This window comes from Pleuronectes platessa, chromosome 1 (genome assembly GCF_947347685.1).
Source record: "Pleuronectes platessa chromosome 1, fPlePla1.1, whole genome shotgun sequence".
NCBI classification, from domain to species: Eukaryota; Metazoa; Chordata; class Actinopteri; order Pleuronectiformes; family Pleuronectidae; genus Pleuronectes; species Pleuronectes platessa.
Genome location: NC_070626.1, coordinates 10,326,122 through 10,341,599, shown reverse-complemented (window position 1 = coordinate 10,341,599; position 15,478 = coordinate 10,326,122). Strand labels below are relative to the sequence as shown.

The 15,478-nt window shown below is 42.3% G+C and overlaps 1 protein-coding gene across 1 annotated transcript in view; it reads left to right on the top strand.

The window, feature by feature from the left end:
- tox3 (TOX high mobility group box family member 3) overlaps positions 1-7,212 on the top strand; it is a 40,460-nt gene extending 33,248 nt beyond the window's left edge. Inside the window, exons 4-7 of the mRNA XM_053427501.1 lie at positions 3,740-4,003; positions 4,086-4,316; positions 4,490-4,570; positions 4,785-7,212. Of these exons, the coding sequence (XP_053283476.1) occupies positions 3,740-4,003; positions 4,086-4,316; positions 4,490-4,570; positions 4,785-5,636 (1,428 nt within the window). The 3' untranslated portion in view covers positions 5,637-7,212. The remainder of the gene's footprint in view (positions 1-3,739; positions 4,004-4,085; positions 4,317-4,489; positions 4,571-4,784) is intronic.
- The last annotated feature ends 8,266 nt before the right edge of the window (positions 7,213-15,478 follow it).

The window sequence follows — 15,478 nt, the reverse complement described above, 5'->3', positions numbered from 1 at the left end:
TTATATATTTTTCATTACAAACATGGCAGCTTCACATGTCATTAGCTTTACAGCAGCAAAGATATGCTAATGTCAAACACAGAACAGCGTTTGGGCGGCATGCACCATGCAAGGAGATGAAAGTGAGGCTGAAAAAGCCATTTGCAGTTTGTTGTTCACATGATTTGATATGCTTTGATATAGTGGAGATTACCAGTGAGTATAATGCCCTCGGTTTTGACTGGTCACAAACCACTATATCCTGAATCAAATGGAAAATGTGAGCACTCTTGCAGAAAGCATGTTTTTTCTTCACTTCCCTCTTATCTCCCTTCCAAGCCAAGAAGCACTGACATGAGTTGTACATCAATTTAAGAGAGTGGATTTTTTCCCTCTCGCTTCATTTCTTTCTTCTTTTCTCCCTGGACTGACAACCATTGTGACATATTGGGTCAGTCAGAAATGAAAGATATTCATGCAGGCATGCAATGCTTGTAATGAAGACTCAGCTTGACCTTCTGCATGATTGATTCTGTAATTTACTTTTCTCGGGCAGCTCCGAAAATGAAATGATGTCATGTTGGACAAGTTTTAAATACCCGTAATGCATCAGGAGAAATGGCTGAAAGAGGTGTGGGTCAGCGGCTGCAGTGGACCGAGGGGAGGGAACCTCGTGGCCTCACATTCTGAGGGGTGGGGGAGAACGGGAGAGAGATTTGTTTATAAGTGGGGGGTTAGAGGTTGGCGAGATAGATGTACTGAGTTTGCACGCCACAGAGGGGGAAAGAGAGAGAAGTGTGTTTGACTGAGACAGGGGCAGGGGAAAGAAAAACAATTTATCTTCATGCTATTATAGCCTTTACCGGCATTCACAATTCCATTTTTCTCATTTGGCTTAAGCACAGACTTCAGCAGGTTGCAGAAAATGGAGGGAGAAAAAAATAAAAAATGATGTACCCGTTTAGAACCGAGTAAAGGAATATGTGCAGAGTGCTGATAAACTATCTTTAATAGGACTGACCTTTCATGCTGGCGAAAGTTACTGGGGGATTCATCCTTATAATTACCATATAGATGATTTTACCCCTCTCCTGCCATGGAACATTTCCAAGAGCCCGAGCATTGATTGAATGGAAATTGAACTTGTTAACATTCTTTTCAGCCTGTTACAGCTTAGTGCATAGTGCCACTGTTCATAAATTCGCCCCCCAAAAATTCTGATTTCCAATATCTTAAAGAACAGACTGGTTTCTAACGGTGTTGAGATTTGTATCACTCGGTGGCTGCATAATGCTGAATTCGGAGCCCAGCCGCTGTGTTCATTGGTCTGCGTTTTGTAGTGCAAAAGGTTTCACACATTGTTAGTCGTCTTTTCTCATCTTTTCAAAATGCTTTATGTGACTACATGTGGACATGTAGAGCCGACAATAAAGCACAAAACAAGCACATTTCTTCCTCTTTTTTACTTCTTGTGCGGTTAACAACATTTTGTTGAAGACAGCTATTTCAGCTTTGACATTAAACGCAACACGATGGGGAATATTGCACAAAAAGAGACCTTTATTGATTGCAGAGTAGTTTTCAGCTTGTTAGTGTTTGACGTGCGAACACAAAGACACACACACACACACACACACACACACACACACACACACACACACAATCCTGACTGGGGAGGGCACATCTGGCCACTGTGTACTCAAGATAAGGACTTACTTGCAGATTTACGATCACTATCAAAATATCTGCTTGGATGTCTGCTGTGACTGCTGACAATGCTGCAATCAAAATGCAAATGAGACGGCAGAGGGACATAAATAAACATCCTAGCGCCGGATTCATATTCACAATCAAGGCTGTTATTTACAATTTAGCCATTATCTTGTCATACGAATCAGACGTGCTAATGCTGGCGTTTCACTGACTATTCTGTAACATGAGGGGCAAAAAAGTGGTGCCACTCCAGTTACTGCAGTGATAAGTGGTGAAATAAAACATTTAGCTTGCTGTTGGATTTGATGTGATGTTTTTTTAAGATTGACTCTGATCATCAGTGCATATTTATTTTTTTTACATCCAAAGAACATTTAACAGAAATCATCATATTCCAAACAAAATGGCAGCACGGGCCATTTCTCTAAGTCGAAACTGCATCTGTGGGATTGGGCAGAAGTGTGATTATACAGATGGCCACGACTAATGAGCTCAGTGTGTGCGTCTTTGATGTTCACAGCGAGCAGAGGGCAAACTGCGAGCCACCGTGTTCGCGGTAATGAAGATGACAATAGCAATTGGAACGTGGCTGGTTGCAGATATGTGTCATTTGGTCACAGGCTTGTTTATCGCAGCTTTTATTTGTGAGAAAACAGAAAGCATCCTTTTCTCTTTTTTTTGAAGAATCACAATATGTCTTCGATTTCCCATTTCACCTTTTTTCCGCAGAATCTTCCTTGCACATGAAATGTGAATCTGTTCTCACTTCATAGATTGTGTTTATGATAAGCAGTAGACATGGCATATGAGAGAGAATGGATTGTAGATCCAATATGTTTCTGTCTGAAACAGTGTTCCAATATTGTTTAGGAAGACGGGCATTCATAAGGTTCTTTCAATAAAGCCAGGTGAGTGGGTTTATGATGTGTTGATGTTGGGAGAGATTGAGTTTGTGCTGCTGAATACCAGATGGATGTATCCAGGGAGAACAAATCACCTTTTCTGTTGTGTTCACGTCCCCTTCCTCTGTTCCATGTCAGCTCTGTGGGCTCTCTGATCAGTCTTCCCTCTGGGGAGCTGGCAGGCTTCGTAATTTCATCCGTGCCACAATCAATGCAAACACATTTTCTACACCTTCTCTAAGAGTCTTTTGGAGAACTTAATGTTTATTTACCAGGATAAAAGTGCAAGAGATTTAGAAATTGTTATTACATTTTACCCTCGACAGTAGAGGGGAGGGGACCCGTCCAAAGCTCTTAAAGCTTCATACCTTCAACTGGTTGATTTATGGATTTGATTATATAGAAGTATTTCTTTCCACTCTTAGCTGGTCAAACATGATTTATGAAAGGTTCCTCTTTCACAATTCTAACTTTAAAGTTGCATTACACCAAAGCATATAGGCTGGTGGCCACCTCAAACTGAACTGACATGTAGGTGTATACATACAGAACGGTGACTGTATAGTGGAATTTGAAGTTATGTGCCACAGTGCAGGGAGAAGTGAGTCCACTTCTCCCCTCCAGGGAGCGGCCAGTCAAAACTGTCACAGATTTCCATACAATAGAGTTTTGAAATGAATCAACTGAGCTGTGCAGCCATCTATTACTGGCTTATAAAGCTGGCTCCTCGGGTGTCAAGATAATTTATCATGGCCTGTAATAGAGACATTTAAGACCCAGGACGTTGTGACATGTGATCTGCCACATAACAATCCAACGAATCCACTGACCCGATTTCCTCCCTGGTAAAGGGATACAGCTCCATGATCTTGGTACACAGGGCAGCAGGCTGTCATAGTGAGCACAGAGGAATCTTTGTGCAGCGGTGTGAAAGCATATACCAGTATATGTTGGCGACCACTAGAAGATGTAAGGGACTCATCATCAGTCGTATACCATTGCATCATCAGTGTTTCTGCCTTTTTAATCACATACACCCTCTGCTAAGGCAAGACCACCACAGGCTGATCAGACCTGTGTGTATGTTCCTAACTGTGTGTATGTTCCTTATTTGATTAGTTTCTCTCTTTGCATTTGTATCACAGAACATGGGGCCAGGCCACCTCCGCCAGTACCCACAAAACCCAGCCATGGTGATGAAGTCCATCATCAACATGAACAGCACCAACGGCATGATATCACGGAATCAGCTGACCACCATCAACCAATCCCAACTTAACGCACAGTTGAGCCTAAACATGGGGGGACCCAACATCACCCACACCTCCCCGTCTCCGCCGGCCAGCAAGTCTGCCACGCCGTCGCCCTCCAGCTCCATAAACGAAGATGACCAGGATGACGGCAACAGGGTGAGGAAGAGGACTTATCTGTATGGTAATGACCCAATATTAAAAAAAAGAAATCGTATCTAAAAATGGTCTTTTATTGCAGGTCATTGGTGAGAAACGACCGGCTCCCATAGATCCCGTAAAGAAGCCCAAGACTCCTAAGAAGAAGAAGAAGAAGGATCCCAATGAGCCTCAGAAGCCGGTGTCGGCCTATGCCCTGTTCTTCAGAGACACGCAGGCCGCCATCAAGGGACAGAATCCCAACGCCACCTTCGGAGAGGTTTCCAAGATCGTGGCGTCCATGTGGGACGGTCTGGGAGAGGAGCAGAAGCAGGTATTATACATTTTTGTTCTTCAGACCAGTTGAACAGTGATACAAAATACAATTGTGTATTTATGTTTATGCAAACTATATAACTAAATACTGTGTGTAGCGTATATGTTGTCTTAGTAAATAGGAAAGAACCTGTATTTGTCTATTCACACGTATCTTTTTGTAATTTCCAGGTTTACAAAAGCAAAACAGAAGCTGCCAAGAAAGAATATTTAAAGGCCCTCGCAGCGTATCGTGCTAGCCTGGTTTCCAAGGTGAGAAACTGCTGCTTTTTTTCACCTGAAAAATTTGTAAATTTCAAGAGTTTGTTGTTTATGCATTTGTAGAAAGTTCTTTTGTAATGACAGATGCAACCTCAGGTCTACAAAAAGCCCAGTGTACTTGTATATGGATTTGCATTCTTCAGATGTGAAAATGTTGACCTTGTAAATATTGTCTATGTCTAAATATATTTCTTTCTTCATCCAGGCCGCAGCAGAGTCAGCGGAGGCTCAGACGATCCGCTCTGTGCAGCAGACCCTGGCCTCCACCAGCCTGTCTCCAGGCCTGGTGATGCCTTCACCCTTAAACCACCACCCCTCCATGTCAGCAGTATCCCAGGCCCTCCAACTAGCACTTCCAAGGGCCATAGCCCCAAAGCCTCTGCAGATGAGACTGGGGGGAAATCAGATTGTGACCTCCGTAACAGTTTCCCACCCAAACATGTCCTCCGGGATGTCACCGCAGCAGCTTGGCCAGATGGGTGCCGGAGGGGGCATGGTGGCAGGTGCCCAGTCCACAGCTCAGATGAGCCCGCCCATGCAACCGGTGCAGCAGCATGCGATGCAGCACATCCAGCAGCAGCAACAGCAGCAGCAGATGCAGCAGCACCTTCAGCACCATCAGATGCAGCAGCAGCAGATGCATCACCAGCAAATCCAGCAACAGATGCAGCATCAGCATTTCCAACACCACCTCCAGCAGCAGCTGCAGCAGCACCACATTCAGCAGCAGCAACAGCAGCAGCAGCAACAACAGCAGCATCAACAACAACAGCAGCAGCAACAACAGCAGCAGCAGCAGCAGCAGCAGCAGCAGATGCAGATGCAGCAGATGCAGTTGCAGCATCAAATGCATCATCAGCAGATTCAACATCTCCAGCAGCATCAGCAACAACAGCACCAGTCCCAGTGTTCCCCACCCCAGCATTCCCCTGGCACACCACATTCAGTGGCAGGGTCTGCGTCGCTCGGCAGCCCCCAGCCCGCCCCACAGCAGCAACCACACCCCTCCCAAATCCAGGCCCACGCTCAGGTCCTGTCCCAGGTCAGCATTTACTGAGCCAAATGGAAATCCTATCTCAAAGAACAGGAATAAAAATAAAAGCATCATTCCACGTTGCTTTTCTAAGTTGCACTTAAGAAGTGTGTAAGATTTAGAATGTTATACAAAGAACTTGTCCATTGTTATAGACGGATATGCACATGCGTGTACAGGAAGTAAAACATGTTAGCTGGGGTTTTGTCTATAAAATAGGCTGAGCTGTGACAGAAGCTTGTTTGGGGCGAGCGCCCAGCGATTGTTTATTTGTTTGTTTGTGAGGTCTCTCAGTTGTCAATTTAAACTGACTAGGCACACAATATGTTGGAAGACGTGCGTCTTTCGCTGTTTTATTTAACAATAAAGCTTTATTTATGAGGCCAGAGTCGTCAGCTCATCGCAGCAAAAGTACATTTTGCATGCGTTTACACAAAAGGATTTTTATCAGCTGTCGCCTGGACTTAGTGACTCACAGGTGGAAACCAGTGAACCCACACATCACGTCTTTGTCCCCACACTGGCCAGTATATAATGAGACTTTCTTCACTCCAACCTTCCTCTCTTAACAATCAACTCTTACAGACGTAACTGAGCAACAACAGCATAGAGGAAATCATCAAAATAGTCAGGCGTCGGGACCCGGTGGTGTTAGAACACATTCAGACGAATGATGCACACACAGACAGTGTTGTGAAGAAAAAGGGGAACTGAAAATATGAAGGACTGAACAGACTGAGTCAGAGACTGCCATAAATCATTTATGTAATCACATCATCAAACTGTAGCTGTAATCTGCTGTACATGTTTTGTAGAGTGGGGAGAGACGAGACCTCCTTTATCCAGTAATCTACCCTGCAGGTGATTTGCCCCAAAGCGTATAACTGGCACCCCCCCATAAAAAAAAAACATCTTTAATCTATTTGTTTTTACTTCAGATGTTTAACAATTAAGTTATGTTTTTATTTTGTGTAAAAAAGGGGATATTTTATGGTAAATACAAATTTCTGGATCAAGGAAGATGGTTTGGGGATTGATGTATTTTTACTCTGCTCCTTGATACTGTCATTGTTTAAAAAAGAAAAAACTAGCAGAGCCAGTTTGTTGCACTGCCAAAGCCAACTAAAGAGGCATCGGAGGTATTTTTGCCAGCTGTACAGAAGTCCCTGAAAAAAAAACTGAAAATGTTGTACATTTTTCATATCACCTGTTGTAAAGTTTTAATATGTGAGGCTTTAATTAAAACATTGTTAAACGACCTGTGGATTGCTATATCACATAGTGCATTTCTGCTCTTTTATACTTTTTTATGAGTTACAATAGCAGCGATTCATTTTCTTTGTACTTTTGCTTACAAACCCAACTGCTTCTGGAAAATGTCCATAGAATAAATGCTTATTGGTACAGAGCTCTAGAAAATGTGTTTTTTCCGCCAACGTCGGGGGAAAAATTCACTAAATGTTTAGGGGTTTTATTTTTTGCTGGGCCATGAAGTGGAATCCAGAGACGTTCCATCTCTAATATGATAGTAGCCATAATTTTGTATGAAGTATATATTTCTTTGTGTCGCTGTTCAAAATTAAACTATCAATCACAAATATTTATTTGAAGGAATCAGTTTATTTCAAAAGATATTGAAGCCATATTCTTTTAAAAGGTTTCGACATCTCCTTGTTAAGCTATTGAAAATCAAACTGATAAATATTCATACCACTCGGTTCTTTCAGACATACACAAAATAAAATGTGTGTTTCATTGGAGTAAATCTAAGAGTGTAGAAGGAAATACTTTGCAGGGACATAAGAGCATTAATGTTGGCATTATTCTCATGTGTGCTGTTTATCAGTGATTTGAATGGAAGTCCATTAAAACTTGTGTAAAAGAAAAGGAAACAGTGTTGATACTGGACAAGGTCAGCGTGTAACTGGTACTTGTCTCAATAACAGTCCCCTTCTCACACACCAGTGCACTGGATTCTGCTTCTTTCTTACTCCCTTTAAAATCGCTTCATTTCCAAGACGTCCCCAGGGGTTTGCTGAGCTCCCTTGAATAATATGGTGAGCGGGGGAGGGAAGGCAAGCAAACAATAATTATCATATCTTCACAATAGGCTGTGAATCCACTGGCCAAAGAAGGGCCTTAGTTTCTTTTTTCCCCTTTTTCCCCATGCAGCTGAGACATGAGTTAATGTTAGTTACAAATTAGCACCGAGAATCTGCTCCTGCGCTTCTGTGATAGCAGCTTGATAGAATTTTTAAATTTTAGTTTGTTTTCAATTAGTCCATTTCTCGAATAAGCATTTGGTAATTCAGGGCCCAGGCCTGATGCCGACGCCGCTGCTGCAATTGGCTCATCAGCTCCGGGTGTGGAAAGCATGCCCATTTCTCTGCCTTGATTAATTGCAGCATCTGTCCTGTCAGTAGCCCGAGTGAAGAGGTCTGCAGGAAAAACTGCAAATAAGTGCTGGCAACAGTCTTAAAGTGCTTATGATGAAATGAAAATTAAAAACAGCAAGTGCCGCGCATGACCTGAATCTCAATACGAGGGGAGAAGAGGAGAATGTGAGAGCGGGGTGTCCATGGATACCAAACACATGCTTTAAAAACACACAGTAATGAGGCTCTGGGAAATGGCTGTTATTATTCTGAACAGATTCACAGCAGAGCCCATTAATAATGCATGGAGCTCCTTGTTATTCCATAACCCCTCAGTACTGCGGTCACTGTGTGTACAAATATCTCTCAGCCAGGGTTGGAGTTATGGGACTCCGCAATAAAAAGGTTACGGATATTTTCAAAACATTGCTGTACACACACACACAATTCACTAAGATAATACACTGCAGCGTCTATAATGGAGTGAAGTTTAATTTGAATAGGTGAATAAATAAATTTCACCTGCTTGCTGCTGTACACTTGTATCAGCAATATAAATATTTTTTTTCCACAGTGCAATATGATCATAGAGGCATGAAGCAATCAATATGAGCCATGCTCGTCTTTCTTTCTCTCTGTCCTCATCATTAAGTAGCGCTGATGAAATGCATGAAGGGCACTATGACATTAATATGTCATTTGAGTAATGCAATCACGAGGTGACCTAATTGTCCTCCCTCCTCCCAACCGAGGTCAGTCACTCGGCGCCGTGCCAACGATGACTAAGGAGTCAGATCTGGAGGCTATGGGGGATTCGCTACTTTTTTTTTTTCTAATGATTTATTTGGCTCTTTTGTTGTTTTCCCGTCCGGTGCACAGATACAATGTGAGTCTAACAAAGGCCCTGCTGACACTGACCATCTGACCATCAGACCCACGCCGCGGCCAATCTCACAGTCTGGACTCTCAGCTCACAGATGCAGGAGCTGCCACTCTGCTCCGACACTAAACTCTGTCTCCCTTAAGAGAGAAAGAATAAAAAAAATTCACAACAGGCCTTTTTTCTGTGATAAGACCTGGTCCAGGGCAGAGACAGCTGAACCTACAAGTCCAATGCCAAGCCCTGTTTACAGGCCTCTAGTCAAACGCGTTTTAAGGAATTCCTGACCTTGCCATGATGAGCTTCATGAGGGGGAACTATTGACCCCTGAGATGAATGGTGAACTTTGTTTGGGGGCTGTAGGGCTGGTTGGACCGTTGACATCCCTGACCAATGGTAACGCTTGTTTAGAGAACTTTTGACCCACCAGACTAAAGCGGTGCCACAGACGATGCCTCTGAGCAAAAGTCAATGGCATATTCAGGGGACTAGTATAAATATTATTATACCCTTTCACAAGTGCTCTGATAATCTTATCTAAACCTGTGAGTTGGGACGTTAAAATGGCTCTTAATTAAAGAGGGTGGAAATGACTACGATGATAAGGCTTTTCCACAGAAATGATGAGCTCCAGTGGAAATAATCACATGTTTCCTCTTCGTCTTTTTGGCCTTTACCTTGGATACCCGTGCAGTGAGGTTGCCTTGGTGACACTGATTCAGCCCTTTGGCTTATCCCCCTCTGGTTGAATGCTGTTATATGGTGAGTCCGGTCTGTCTTTTGACCTGTGCACCACTCGGCTAAATCAACTCTGATACAATCTTCTTCTCATATATACGCCACATACACGTATAAAACACAGCCAGAGGGAGAGGTGCAGGCAGATGTTTATGACAATGAATAATAATATGTTCTCATAATCAGTATAGAAACGAACAAAGATCTGCTGTTGCCTCATGTTTTAGATCCAAGTTTGAATCTCACACCTTCAGAAGAAACTGCTGCGAAGTTGACGATGTCACATTGAGGTGTCAGCATTTTAATGATTTTAAAGGTGCTTAAAGCTCGGGTTGGTAATCCTGGAAAAGTTAGCAAGAGCAGGCTACACTTGCAACTGATACATCCCGCCCCCTCCCATCAGTCCTCTCAAAGCTACGCCCACAAAAACAAATTAACGTGCACTGACTGACAACTGCTAGAAGCAGTGACCTGCTCTCTAACTTCTGACTATCGTCAATGCTTCAGGCAGCCAATGATGTTTGGTACAGTCCTGCGAGGGGCCAGACACAAGCTTTTTTCTTTTCTTTTCAGACTCTATTTATTAAAGGCTATCGGGACTAGAAGAGGATTTCAACTTAACTTTAATTAATTTAATACTTTATAGTCTTGTCAACATTACGAGTTAATTAGAATTTGTCTTGGCGAGCTCACCTAAACATGGACTAAGAAAATACACACACACACACAATCCAAATACATCATAGAGTATGAAACACATAGTAAAATCTGAGTCCTTAAAAGTAAAAGAATATATAAATAATAACATCTAAAACCAGTGTTTAAGTTTAACAAATAAGAATTAAAAAGCTTTTCAGAAACAACTTACCAACCATTATCTTGATGGATCATTAGATTCATGCTGATAGCACAGATTTTCTTGAATGTATTATGTAACAAACAGTCGAGCACAGGCTAAACTGAGGGACAATAAGCAAACCCCCATAATTCTGCTGTCAGCGTCATAAAGGTTGTGGCATAAACATCTGAAGCCCAAAGAAAAACAGTTTATCACCATCACAATAACATCAGGGAGCATATGAGGCGCTGGTTTTTTTCAGATTGTTGCGGCTAGCTCAGTCTGTTATTGTGCATTGTCAGTGTTTAGCAGAACAAATGCATCTGGAGCATTTACTCTCTGATGAGTTATACAGTCGATTTGAAGGGGAAAAAGCTGTCAGTGATTTGTGCAAGCTTTCTTTATTGTGACAGATCATCATGCCCCAGAGGTTGACAGATGTCGCTGCGTTGCATGGAAACGAAAGCAGTTTCTTTTTATTTAGGACTTTGTTTGGTTTGAGAGTGTAAACCGCAGCTCGCTCTTCCCCCCCGCCGCCACTTTTCCGATTTATTTTATAGGCTTCGTGTTCGGCAGAGGATCCCGACTCCGAAATTGTCTTTTATTGCAACTCACTTAGCCTGTTAATATAGGCTATTACAGAGCCAACATGTTTCTATGGCAACCAAACTGATAAAGTGTACCGGGAGACCAGAGTGATAGATTACACGTGCACGCTGTGTCACATCCAATTAACTCAAACTGACTGTACACCACATTATGCCACTACTTGCAGGAAAATCAATAAATATGGACGGAGCCCAACGAGGTCCCCCCTTCGTTCCTTTCTTTCATCCCCGACGATGCCAGCGAAGCCAAGACAGATCATGCCACTAGGATGTCCCTGCTGCTACAAGAGGCAGGTGCTGTGTAGACACCATTCAAAACTTGGCCTATTCAGTCCAACTCCTCTAACGCTCCATTCATGCATAGCAAAACACCATCTGCTCCTGTTTTGCCCGGAGCAATCACAGCTGACCAAAAAAAAAAGAAAAAAAAGAAAGAAAGAAATCCATGATAACAGCTGTTGCCAAACAAAAGCCAAACAAAAGGGAGTCGGAAAAGGTTAGAGACAAGTTTCCCACTGAAAATTACTCATTTGAGTGGGGGCGAAGGAAAACATTTACTCTAGAGGTGAGGAGGAAAGGGTTAAACGTGAGGCGATTGAGTGTGTGGGGCTGGAAGACGAGAAACCAGTGCAGGATCAGGTGATAATAGATTCAAGCTGAGGATGATTCTTTTACACAGTCACCTCTCAGAGGCACCAGTATATGAGCCATACAATCTGTTCAGCTGCTGCAGGTAATACACAGGTCACCCACAGACTATATACTGCTACTGTGCTATATACTGTAAATACCTGTTGGTATTAAAAGGTTATCATGTTGAGGCTCTTGAGATTATCAACCTGAGGACTGATTTCTGGATTGTTATGTGGCTGCAAAAAAATTGTGGGGGAAATAGTGCCCATCACACTTGTTGGAATTGCATGTTTTGCCCAAAACATATTAATTTACATACAGATGTAGAAGTACTGACTAAGGACATCTGGTAATATCATACTTCAAACAAACTCAGGAAATAATTAAATGTAACTAGAAAAGTGAAATCTGACGGAATAAATATATTTTATACAGATAAATTGAGCCATAGAGTCTGTTCATAGTGTATGGCTACTGCAGGTAATACAAAGACAGGAACTATATACTTTTACTGTAAATACCTTTTGGCATCAAAATATTATTATGTTGATAAACCTGATTGTGATTCTGATTCTGATGCTGTAACTAATCATTTTGAAGTTTACGTTTGTTCATGCAGATGCAGAATATAGTGAAGAATTTTTGATTTATTGCTTGTTCTACCAAAACCTGATCAAACATGACACATTAGCATTATTAATGATGTATTTATTTACATTAACAACATTTACATTAAGAAAATAAAACATAAAAGGTACCATGTTTTCTGTGTGTAAAATATTGATGAGCAAAGTGTCAGTCAAATAAATTAAGCAACATACTTTGAAATAGAAATGTTCAAGTAAAAAACAAATAGTTATGTACATTACTTAAATAAATTTGACTAAAAACAACTTTGTTGCTACTCAATTTTCTAACATCAATGAACGGACTCGTTACGACAGCTACACAATTCTTTATGACAACCTACAGCCAGTTTAAAAACCCAAACAAACATGAACTGGAATATAAGGGATAGAAGAATAAATGTGTTCTTGCGTCAGCAGGCTTTATCGTTTTCACCCTCCCCTTCTTTATGCTGCATTGTGGCGTGATTGGCACCGGTCCTCGACCCCGTGAGGCCTAGCTTGATCTAATGTATGGCTGCTGACCTGGGGGAGGGTCGGCGAGCGAAGGTGAAAGACCGAACAGCTTGGATGCCTCCAGACTTCAGCTGCTCAAAACCACCGTTTGAGCCATGTCACGGCAGCAATATACACAAAACTGACTGGAACGCACCTGATACAACAACATGACGGTTAAACGACGACCTGAGAGGCATCAAAGCTAGAGAAGAGGAAGAAGAGGAGGCAGAGGAGGGAGGGACTAGTAAATGATGATGATTTTACCCTGCACTGTCCCCATGGGGATAATTAAGTTTTATCTTATCGTTCCTTATGCTGACTACAAGCAGACCTGGATCTAATTGCATTTTCACATAATTCATAACATTAAAATAATTCCTTAACCTCAAACTGCCAGATGGTTGGGTGTGTTTTCTCTGCCGTAAAACGAGCGAGCGAGCACAGGAAGTTTCAGACAACTACAGGAATTACGATTACATTCATCTCTTGAATGAAGTGACTTATAGGTGGCATTATCTGATGTTCCAGATGTTGGTACATTAGAGGAATGAGGAGGATAATGAATGATGCAGAAGATTTTTAAAAGCAATTTGCCTGTGAATCATGCAAATCCTTGGGTCTGACCCTGATGCTGTGTGAGGTGTATACTGGTTGTATTTATAAACAGAAGCTTCTATGGCAGTTGATGAGTCAATTTGACTAACAAATTACTCTCCAACATGTTTTCAGTTGGCTGTTCATCCGTGGCCTCTGTGTTGGCAACGGGATATCGAGAAGCCTCGCACATAAAAACAAACATAAATTGAAGTTATAGATGAGCGTTGCCTAGACAGCTGCTCCCCCTACGTCACGTCCTGAGCGGCAGCCTCCACCGAGAAGCTCAACACGGTGGCGTGGATGCCTGGACAGTGTACAGTGGACATGTAATGAAGCAGGGGTTGAGAGACAGACAGGACAGAAGACAGGCTCCAGCCTCGCGCCATTATAGGTGATTTGTCTGCCAAAATGATTCCAGTCCCAGTAGTTTTATCAGTTTAATGCCCAGGCAGCGTTCATTATTTCTTAGCCGGGAGGGTCAGCCTCTCCTCAGCAGAACAAGTGTGGGTTGTGTTTCTGTCAAAGAGCTGGGGGGTGGGGGTTGGGGGGGCTGGGGGGGTAGTGCTTGACCCGCAAAGCCATTCAGTTCTCAGAGTGATCCATTGTTTGGGTCCTCTCTTTGTTCGCTCGCCTGCAGAGAGTGAAGGGGCCAGCTAAAGGGGAGGGAAGGAGCTGGGCCGGGGTCTTGCCGGGTGCAAGGGGTCTGCACTTACCCTCTGCACGTTCTCACCTACGGCCTTTTTAGTCCTAAAAAGGCAGCACAGCCAAATGTTTATTATGTGCACCAGTGTTGTGTAACATACACACGCTACAGGTCAGATATTTCTATGCATAAACTTTGCGAGTGTGCAGGCAGGTAAGAGAATGAAGAACAGCTATCTGGGGTTTTTCTCCCTGGCTGAAGAATATGGAGGAGTTTAAAAAAATAGACTCACCTGTCTCTATAAAATATACATGTAAAATTCTGGAAAGTAAATAAATCATCCTACATGGTCTACTGCAGTCAGGTTTCAGACTAAAGCTGGTTTCAGACATGAACTCTGGAAAATTGGGTCTGGACAGAGTTTGCCTTTCACATGTGAAGAACGCAGCTGGAGATTGTTTGGATAAAAAAATGTCCGCGAGACCGATTGATTTTATTTTCAACAGTTATTAGAAACAGTCATTGGGAGGAAATGCAATTCATCATAAACAAGTGATGAATTATGTGACTGTAAAATCTATCATAAAAATGATACAATGCCAAATTGTTAGAAATGGATTATCAGGGTTAAAATAAAAAATAGAACACCTGTTCCCTATAATCACTTTTAATATGTGATTTATTTGTTCAGCCTTTGCTCGTAATTGATCAGTGATGCAGAGTCCAGAAGGGGGCGCTACGTTAAGAGCATGTCAGCGCTTTAACTTTTGGAAATGTTCACTTTGTCCTTTTATCTGTGTTTTGTTAATACACTGACTGGATGTTGAGTGAGTTTTGAAGCAGTATTTTGCTTTGTAATATGTTGATTGGTATATTATTAGCTAGCTAGCTTGATAAAGCTCCTCCCTCAGCAGCTGGTACAGAACGACATGAGGTTACCATGACTCCAACACATGTTGTATGTATTTTGAACAAAAGTGACCGTTGCAACACATGCAGCAAATAAGCTGTGGAAGCATTTAAATCCATTCCTTAAGATCTCAAAGTGACTTGTTGGTTAACAGTGAAACAATAAAGGTCACATTCTACCAATGTTGAACCAGTCATGACCCCATCCACTTACAGCTAAATTAATTGTTAAAGTTGCTGATTTAACTGCTGTTTATGTAGTTAGATCAATCCTCGCTTTTAGGCTCTGTTACTGCTTAACTAGACGCTGTGGACGGTTGGGTAACCAGGACGAGCTGAGCACACACATCGCCGGCCAGCTGAAATTTAGCTTAAGCTTGTGGGTTCAGTCAATTTGTCTCACTGCTCTTTGAGGTGATTTGGGGACTAGCCAGAGGTTGGTCTATTTATCATACAAGTACTAATGTGCTAATTCTGTGTTCATAATCCAAGGCAGCATCATCGATCAACATCGCCGTGAC